General features: G+C 37.7%; 1 protein-coding gene across 2 annotated transcripts in view; it reads left to right on the top strand.

The window, feature by feature from the left end:
* LOC106474727 (gamma-glutamyltranspeptidase 1-like) overlaps positions 1 to 10498 on the top strand; it is a 23333-nt gene that overhangs the window by 10285 nt on the left and 2550 nt on the right. For both annotated transcript variants that reach the window (XM_022403024.1, XM_022403025.1), the window contains exons 5-8: positions 2884 to 3047; positions 4785 to 5089; positions 7905 to 8092; positions 9988 to 10228. In XM_022403024.1, coding sequence (XP_022258732.1) covers positions 2884 to 3047; positions 4785 to 5089; positions 7905 to 8092; positions 9988 to 10228 — 898 coding nt within the window. The remainder of the gene's footprint in view (positions 1 to 2883; positions 3048 to 4784; positions 5090 to 7904; positions 8093 to 9987; positions 10229 to 10498) is intronic.

Genomic DNA, 10498 nt, shown 5'->3' on the forward strand with positions numbered 1-10498 from the left:
TAAGCCTAAGGTAAGTACAGCTGAATGGATGGGTAATAAATGTGAAATACAAGGATAGATTTTACAGCGCACTTACTCGAATGAGAAAGACTAGGAGTGTTCAACCTCATTGGCATCTTAAACACACACACACACACACATGGGCTAAACTGCTGTTTCAGAGACCTCTAGAGCTCAGGTATAACTGTCCCGAAGTTTATTATTCGAACCGAGCTAAGCCTAAGGTAAGTACAGCTGAATGGATGGGTAATAAATGTGAAATACAAGGATAGATTTTACAGAGCACTTACTCGAATGAGAAAGACTAGGAGTGTTCAACCTCATTGGCATCTTAAACACACACACACACATGGGCTAAACTGCTGTTTCAGAGACCTCTAGAGCTCAGGTATAACTGTCCCGAAGTTTAAGTTACTGACCAGATGGAAAGGCAGTAAATGGAAAGCCGGTAGCACTCGCTGCCACAAGGGATGTGTCCGGCTCTTTGAGATAAATAATGGAATTGACTGTCACTTCTATAACGTGTTCACAGCTGAAATTGCAGAACTCATTCAGCGACATCAAGTTTCGAGCTCCAAATCTAAGCCAGCGTACGATAATCATTGAGCCATACTCAGACTTCTTGTCAACTGAAGAAAAACACTAAAAGTAGACAGATTATGCCTTCAGTTGAATATTATTAACAACTAGTAGTATTTAATTAAATGGCCCGGTGGTTAACTCGCAATCTGGGAGTCACGGGTTCGAATCTCATCATCGAATATGCTTTCCCTTTCAGCCGTAGAGGCATTATAATGTGGCGGTCAACCCCATTATTCAATTAGAGTAGCACATAAGTTGGCGGTGGGTGATGTTAACTAGTTGCCTTCCCCCTAGTCTGTCACTTCTAAATTAGAGATAGCTAATGCAAATAGTTCTCAAACAGCTTTGCGCGAAATTTAACGAACAAACAAATCAATTAAATGCCATGACGTAACTGCACTTTCAAAAGTAAACATGTTACAGCTAAACAGTGTATTTTATGAATAATTTCAGCAATACAAACTATAAACAGTAACAACTAAGTCCAAATATGAGTTGGTAGGGCTCGATGATTAGGGCGCTCAATTCGTAATCTGCAGGTCGCGGGTTCGAATTCCCGTCGCCAAAATTCTCACCCTTTCAGCCGTGGGGGCGTTATAATGCTATGGTCAATCTCATTATTCGATGGTACAAGAGTTAGCTGTGGGTGGTCTCGACTAACTCCCTTCCCTCTAGTCTTTCACTGTTAAATTAGGGACGGTAAGATGAAGAGGGGATGGGCTACCAGGTACAACTTTCCCGAACATCGCCGATGATACATCTCCATCCAAGTTACCCCCAACGGTAGTAGTGGCCTCGGGACTAAAACCAAAAAATTCCAAGTAAGTTTCGGCGTTTCAAAATTTTGTCTTCCGTGTTTGTTATGTCCGAGAAGAGTTAGGGATAATTAATTTCTAATTAATCCCTGAAAAAAAGGGGGAAGGTCTACTTTATAAAAGCACCCGGACAGGGTGCGCGTATCGAAAGGTCAGATGTTCTGAACACGTTCAGTATTTTCATCTTTGGATGCGTTATAAGAGTGACAGTAAACCCCGCTACTCGGTTCAACATTGGACAAAGCCCATCTAGCGATGAGTGATGCTGAGTGGCTGGCTGTCTTCTCTCTGATCAGTAGTTACAAATAAAGGACGGGTATATCTGAACCCTAGTGGTCTCTGACCTGGCTATAGTTACAAGTAAAGGACGGGCATATGGTCATAGACCACTAGGGTTCAGAGTCTGTAGTTACAAATAAGGGACGGGCATATCTGAACCCTGGTGGTCTCTGACCTATCTGTTGTTACAAATAAAGGACGGGTATATTTGAACCCTTAGTGGTCTATGACCTGTCTGTAGTTACAAATAAAGGACGGGTATATCTGAACCCTAGTGGTCTATGACCTGTCTGTAGTTACAAATAAAGGACGGGTATATTTTAACCCTAGTGGTCTCTGACCTGTCCGCTTAACCCATGAGTGCATGAGCTGTTATTTGTTCTGATAATTCCTTGTGTTTAATCTGTTACTTCTGCTAACTGAGAACAATGTTCTGTTGGCTGTGGTTCCCCGTAGTTTTATGGACTTATAAAATCCGGGGTTCGATTCCCGTGATGTACAGAACGCAGATAGCTCCTTATGTAGCTTTGCGCTGAAACAAAAACTGCTGGTCGTGATACTGTTTAGTACATCAATCTTGATTTAACATTAAAAATTTATCCTTGTATTATTTTACTTCCACATTGTGTTTTGTTTCTTTGCATATCTCTAGCCTTTCCCTCTTTTTTTCCCCCTTCCCTCTCGGTGGCTTAGTCTGAGGGCTTTTAATGCTAAAAATCGGGTTTCAATACCCGTGGTGGGCAGAGCACAGGTAGCCCTCTGTGTAGCTTTGTGCTTAACAACAAACAAACCTTTGTTCTTCATTTTTTGTTTGTTACAACTTTGTTGTTCTTTGAATGGTTCTCGCTACTTCACTTAATAAATTTCACACAATGTTTGTTTTTTATAGCATAGCAAAGCCACATTGAGCTCTCTTCTGTGTCAACCGCGGGGGAATCAAATCACGTGCAGTTCACAAACCTGGCTTATTGAACACTTCAGCCCCACAGTAGCACAGCGGTATGTCTGTGGACTTATAACGATAGAATCCGGGTTTCGATACCCGTGGTTGGCAGAGCAGAGATAGCCCATTGTGTTGCTTTGTGCTTAATTACAAAAACAAACAAACATTTCAGTAATAAAATACTTCAAAATTTACCTTATGGTACTGTTACATTTTCTTTTCATTTTCTTTTCTTCTTTCATTTTTTTTTTTTTTTTTTTACAGAATGCTGTTTTGGAATACAAATACTGACGACGTGTACAAGGAGAATGAAATATTTCGTAATCCTATAATGGCGGAAACTTTGAGGAATCTTTCTAATGAAAATCCCAATGCAATAACTTATGGACAATTCGAGAAAAATCTTGTAGAAGACATTCAAAGTTTTGGTAAGTTCATATAGCCTTTTTGGGGTAATGTTCTGATGAATAATGAAAATTAGTCCTAGCGTGATACGGTCTTTTAATATTTTTATCTAAACAAGTTCGAGAAAAAGTTTCTCATTCTCTGAGAGAGAGAGAGAGAACATAATCACTACACAGTATAGACAGTAAAATAGAAGATATAATCTACTTAAGCACCATCTAGTATTCATTTTTGTGTGTGAATTTCAATCAAACAGATAGCCAAAGAACTGGACAAACTTTATAAAATACTAGCTGGAGTATCCGTCCATTGGACGAGTGAAATAAAAACTCGTTTGTAACAAATAATAGGAAATTGTGCTTCTATTTTCTTTTCTTGACATAATAAACATTAATAGTGCAATAAAAATGCATAAAGGTTCCAATAATGAAAAAAAAAGACATACTATTTTCAAGAATCCTATCAATATGAAATTATATGGGGGTCCAATCCCCCCTCATGTCATCCTGTATCACTGTGTCAGATTGTGCTGATAAATTATATACGAAATTAAATGGGGACAACCCCCAACACCCTCATAACCTTCCTCATCTCATCCTGTATCACTGTGTCAAGTTAGATGCTAATCTATAAAGAAATATAGAAACGTATAAGGAACAGATACACAGACGTTTGTTTGTATAGATGCAGCCTTATTGTAGGTGTATACTACAGAGCCACTTGTCAATAAGATAAGCATATAAAATTGAATAGATTTACGATTGTTTGTTTTTTTAAATGCAAGTCATAATTTTTATGCCACTTTTGATAGCGGTGATTGTTATTAACTCGTTTCGTAAAAATCAGGAAATTAGTTTTATCACAAGTTGTTATAATTTTACAAAAACCAAAGCTCTGAAATAAGAAAGAGGCAATAATATTAATAATAATAAACACGTCAAAGTTGAGCTTTAATAATTACCCTACCAGTATGATCCTGATGAAGCTTTATAAATATTAGAGACTCTACTTCTAACCTGGAAAAGAAAAAAAATGTAATAATAATTGTGGAATTCATTGATTTTAAAGCACCAACTTCATAAACGCTTTTGCTCCTTGGTGGCTGAGCGGAGAGCTTAAGGACTTGTAGCTAAAAATTCTCAGTTCGACCCCTACAATGAGAATAAAACAGACAGTCCAGTATTCTGTTAAAGCTTCGTTTTCACACATCTTTGTATTGTCTTTATACTACACTTTTTTAGTCCCAAAGTCTGGTAATCGCGTTATTATTTTACGAAGGCATAATTATATTTCAAATGTTAAATATATGCTTATTTAACTTAAACTCCGCACAACTTATACCAACTATTCATAATTTATATTTATTTTTTCACTCGTAGCTTTACTAGAAAGTATCAAATCTTTTGTTAGATGAACTTCTAAAGTTGAAAAGTAACATTCTCTGTTTTTTACAGAAATTACGAATTTCTGAGATGCAAGTACTGTTTGAACAATATTGAAAGGTGACGATTACATTGCAATGAGAAAATTATAGGGCAAAAAAATTACATGCATTATAAATGGGAAGTATTTTATGTATGAATTTGAGTTCATAATGAAGGAGTTTCGATGATAGCTAGGATTCATCATGACCGCTTATCGCAATGCTCGAGAGTTAACGTTTAAAAATATAGAGCTTTTATTACACGTTTTAAAGTTACTCAGTTGTTTATGCTATATATTTGAACTCGAAGACCTGATTTTTTGGGGGTTATGTTTAGGCGGGATCATCACCGAACAAGACTTTTTAGCCTACTCACCCATGTGGAGTGAACCAGTCCAGATGAGTTTCCATGCCAACCTAACAATGTACAGTATGCCTCCTCCTGGTAGTGGAGCTCTGCTTGGGTTTGTCCTGAACGTTCTTGACGAATACCATTTGAACGAGACAAGCTTTTCAACAGTTACTCAGAAGATACAAAACTACCACCGTGTAATCGAAGCCTTCAAATTTGCTTTCGCAAAACGCATGGAGCTCGAGGACCCAGGAGAACCAAATACTCCACGTCACAACCGAATCAAAGAGGTAGTTATTTTATGTTTCCATTTCTCGGGTCCTTTCGCCTCCTAACGAGCGTTGTCTATTTATTGAAGAAAAGCCCCCCTTCCCCAGTGGCACAGCGGTATGTCTGCGGACTTACAACGCTAGAATCCGGGTTTCGATACCCGTGGTGGGCAGAGCACAGATACCCCTGTGTAGCTTTGTGCTTAATTACAAATAAGCAATATTGAAGAAAATAAATAATAATGAAAATTAAATGCTATTATTAATTCACTGACCTGGCAAGGCCAGTCCGTCTGACTTATGTGAGATGATATTTTTGTGATGAGTTAAAATTGAAGCTGAGCAAGATATAAAACTGGTCATTTATTTTGTTCTTGTTACTTTTTACCCAAGTAAGAATGCAGAGTTAGAAATAGTAGGGCAACAGAAGCACGTTTCGTTTAGGCTTTGAATATTTGAGCGCTCCTCGTGTAAATACATTTCGTTTCGTTTTTAAAACATTTTTTTAAGAAAAAAATAGAAGAACAAGTAAAACTTTAGTCTGAAATGAAATTATAATGAGAAAATATACTTTTTAAAATTCAAACATGGTGCTAACACGGACAACCTATTAACATTAAACGGTCTGTTTGTCCCATAATTTGATTCTTTCTGAATTGGATCTGTAATATGAAAAATAAATTAACCAAATATAAAAACTCGGAAATAACTCGGCTCAAAGAAACCAAAGGCATCCCTGATGGAACAGTGGTAAGTTTACGAACTTACAATTTTAAAATATGGGATTCGATTCCCTGTGTTGGACACAACAGATGGTTTAATGTAGCTTTGCTCTACAACAAACTGAAGACCCTTACCCAATAAATCCCCCATTAGCTGTTATAATGGTTCATCCTATTAGTGTGGGCATTTTTAAGGTCACCGTTATTTTATACATGTTGAGGGCCCTCTAGAATAATGGTCTCCAAAGGATTCATGGTCCCTGGTTTGTGAACCTCTGCTTTAAAGCTCAGAATCCATGTATTGCCTAATGAGCCAATGGTATAAGGAAAAATTAAAATCGACTCAACGAGCAGGAAAACAAGATGAAATTCTAAGCTGAATAATTTTATTGTGGAAAAGTGAAAGGAAGAATGTGGTTCTTTCCGATGTTCAATTATTTAAGGAAGTTTGTCCACAAATTAAGCTTAATATAAAAACAAGCTGTCGTAATACTCAAGAATCGTTTTTTTATTCGTTTCAATTGTAAAAATGCAGCAGATATACCAAGAACAGATTCATCCCATCAGAAAGAAACATCGTAATATTTTATATACAGAATATCTGACTGTCAAAGAAAAATGCTGAGAAATTTAATGATCATTGTTATATAACTAAAGCAACAAAATCAATAACCACATTTAGACTTATAATTTTTAGCCGCGGCATAGTGGCTCATAGAACGGCTCTGAGTTTTGGGTTGTTGTTTTTTTGTTTGTTTTTTCAAGTACAAACATTTAGCTCATAGCTCCGCCATCTCTAGACTGATTTGAGATCTAATTACAGTTTTCGACTCAGGATGTCAAACCCTTTCAATTGGTGTATTCGACCATGCCCAAGGTCTCATAGATTAACTTATTCTAATCCTGACTAAAAGAATTTCAATTTGAGGGTAGGCTGGTAGAGATCCTGATGAGTAATGAAATCGAATCGGATATACTCGCGCCCCACGATGGCGCACAAAAATATAGCTAATAAAAAAGGAAACTAAGGTCTCGTAGATTAATTTACTCAAATCCTGTCAAAAAATTTTTTCAATTTCCACAGCTATTGAGGGTTTCCTCATGTTACTTCTTATTTATTATTATTATACTTCCATTAACCAAAATATTTTTATCTTCCGTTGCCAAAGCTGAGAGGAGTACAGGGTCACAATATTTGGCAAATATTTGTTTCGTTTCTAGCCGAAATTTATTAAATTACAATAAACCTTTAAGTTTGAAGAAACGTATACTAGTGGGCAGTGGTAAAATCGGATTGTTTACTGTGTGTGAATGTCAATGTGTACTGTTTACAAGTCAGATTATTTATTGGACGAGTGTCAACGTTTACTGTTTGCAAGTTAGATTGTTTACTGTGTGTGAATGTCAACGTGTACTGTTTACAAGTCAGTTTATTGGACGAGTGTCAACTTTTACTGTTTACTGTGTGTGTGAATGTCAACGTTTACTGTTTACTGTGTGTGTGTGAATGTCAACGTGTACTGTTTACAAGTCAGTTTATTGGACGAGTGTCAACGTTTACTGTGTGTGTGTGTGTGAATGTCAACGTGTACTGTTTACAAGTCAGTTTATTGGATGAGTGTCAACGTTTACTGTTTACTGTGTGTGTGAATGTCAACGTGTACTGTTTACAAGTCAGTTTATTGGATGAGTGTCAACGTTTACTGTTTACTGTGTGTGTGAATGTCAACGTTTACTGTTTACTGTGTGTGTGTGTGTGAATGTCAACGTGTACTGTTTACAAGTCAGTTTATTGGACAAGTGTCAATGTTTACTGTGTGTGTGTGTGTGTGTGAATGTCAACGTGTACTGTTTACAAGTCAGTTTATTGGACGAGTGTCAACGTTTACTGTTGACTGTGTGTGTGAATGTCAACGTTTACTGTTTACTGTGTGTGTGTGAATGTCAACGTTTACTAGTTACAAATCAGATTGTTTACATTCAATATTTGGGATTTTTAAACTGCTATTGCACCAATAAGAAGTGACAGACTTTTTTTTTTATCACTCTGGCAACTTTTTACATACACACCATTATAACAGTTAAAACCTGTCTTTGTACAACATCCCGAACAGCTAGTTAATAAATTAACATCAAAAGAATTTGCTGAAGAAATACTACAGAAGATTGATGATGACCAAACGTTCGAACCGTCTTACTATGGAGTAGAAACATTTCTCTCGGAAGATGAAGGGACCTCGCATGTTTCAATTGTTGCACCTAACGGTGACGCTGTGGCAGTTACAAGCACTATCAACACGTAGTAAGTACACAAAGTGCTTTAACTTCTCTCAGAAGATCATATATTTTTGTTTTACTTAATTAATCAGAATTAAATGTTTTGCATAGTAAGTACACAAAGTGCTCTGAGGTATTTCACGAGATTTTTGTTTGTTTGTTTTATTTTTTTTTACCTAAAATAGAAGCAAGTAGAAGTGTAGGATGGGAATTAGAATATTCAAACGTTGTTTTACAAGTCCACCTTCATGTGTTTTGATAGACCCGGCATGGCCAGGTGGTTAGGGTGAATCTCCGTCACACCAAACATGCTCGACCCAATTATTTTCCGCACTGGGCCACTTCAGAAGATGGCCATAAAGTGAGGAGTCGGGACTAAACTTGTTGGGGATACATAATTCCTTAAATACAACTTACTTTGCAATATTTGATCATATTGCAGGTCACGAATCAAGCTTTGGAGGGCCTGATGTGGCCTGTGAGCGGGTTTGAATGCTCGCCCTTTCAGCCGTGGGGGCGTTATAACGTGACGGTCAATCCCACTATTCGTTGGTAAAAGAGTTGCCCAAGAGTTTGTGGTGGGTGGTGATGATTATCTGCCTTCTCACTAGTCTTACACTGCTAAATTAGATAACCCTGGTGTAGTTTTGCGCGAAATTCAAAACAAACAAACAATTATCTGTTTCGGTGTTATTAGTTTGTAATAACGATTTGAATATTTGTTGAACTTCCTCCGAGTTGGTAGCAAGTAAAATTATATCGAATTGATGAGTGCAAGATGCATATCGAGAAAATGAAATCCTACCCTCTGTTAGGCCTACTTGCCAATAAAAAAATAATTCATAGATACGAGTTATATTGCAACTAATGATAATAATACCGTACCTGTTCTGATACTTTGGATGAGAATTTTCAGAAACAACGGTATGATATAAAGTCATCGACGTGGCTCAGCGGCAAGTATGAAGACTTATAACGTTAAAAACCGAGTTTCGATACCCGTGATGGGCACAGCACAAATAGCCCATTGTGTAGCTTTATGCTTAACAAAAAACATATTTGATTCAGGTTCAGGTTATTTATGTTTAGCTCAAAAGTAATGTTTCATTGTTGATTATCTGTAAAATTATATCCTAAAAAAAGTGACCTTTGAAACTGGATATCTCGAATGTCTGGCTGATGTTGAAATCGGAAATCCGTCCCGTTCGTTTCCTTTAACATTTGTTGTATCTTTGTTTTGATTGTTGCTAAGCGCAAAGCTAGACAATGGGCTATCAGTGTTTTGCCCATTACGAGTGTCAAAACCGAGTTTTAGCATCGTAAGCCTGCAGTCTTATTGCTGAGTCACCGGAGGAGGAATTGTATTTAATATGCTACATTTCTTTGGATATAAACTTAGGACGAGGTCCCAGATCATTTATCTTTAATATCTTTTAAATATCGAATAAGTTCCCGACGTCCCCGGAGGGGGCCCCGGCATGACCAGGTGGTTAGGGCGCTCGACTCAGAATCTGCGGGTCGCGGGTTCGAACCCCCGTCACAATAAACATGCTCGCCCTTTCAGGCGTGGGGGCGTTATAATGTGTCGGTCAATCCCGCTATTCGTTGTTAAAGAGTAGCCCAAGAGTTGGCAGTGGATGGTGATGACTAGCTGCCTTCCCTCTAGTCTTACACTGCTAAATTAGGGACGGCTAGCACAGATAGCCCTCGTGTAGCTTTGTGCGAAATTCGTAACAAACCAAACCAAACCCTTGAATCTCTTTTGGATTTAAATATCGAATAAGTTACTGACGTCCTTGGCGCTTCTCCATACCGATGACCGACTGTATTTAACATAAACTACGAATGATACGATGCTTAGCGTAAGATATTGTGAAGGTCTAGTTCTAAGATAACCGTAGCTTTATCTTTTAACCACAGTTTTGGAAGCAAGAGGGCGTCTCCTTCAACGGGTGTCGTTTTCAACAATGAAATGGACGACTTCAGCTCTCCAGGTATATCTAATAAATATGGCATCCCACCTTCGAAGTTCAACACCATTTCTCCCGGGAAACGGCCACTGTCCTCAATGTCCCCGACAATTATTGTTGACAACAAAGGAGACGTCAAACTTGTCATAGGTGGCGCTGGAGGTACCATGATACCTACTGGAATTTTATGGGTGAGTTCAGTCGGCGAGTTTTTATCATAAACGTCGTCTTCGTACGATAATAGTTTAATCACATTTAAAATGTTTAATGATAAAGACTGTTCGTGAGAAGTCTTCAGTTTTATGCTTTCCTGTGTGTGTGTATGAGTAAGGGAAGTTTTTCAGAAGCTATAGAATTCACATGCCGTTCAGCAGAAAATAAAACCCAAAGTTATAACCATGTAACCAATGAAAAGCATAGAGGGGTAAATGTAAAGACATAATTGTATCAAAAACAGTGCT

Source organism: Limulus polyphemus, unplaced genomic scaffold, assembly GCF_000517525.1.
Source record: "Limulus polyphemus unplaced genomic scaffold, Limulus_polyphemus-2.1.2 Scaffold7612, whole genome shotgun sequence".
NCBI lineage: Eukaryota > Metazoa > Arthropoda > Merostomata > Xiphosura > Limulidae > Limulus > Limulus polyphemus.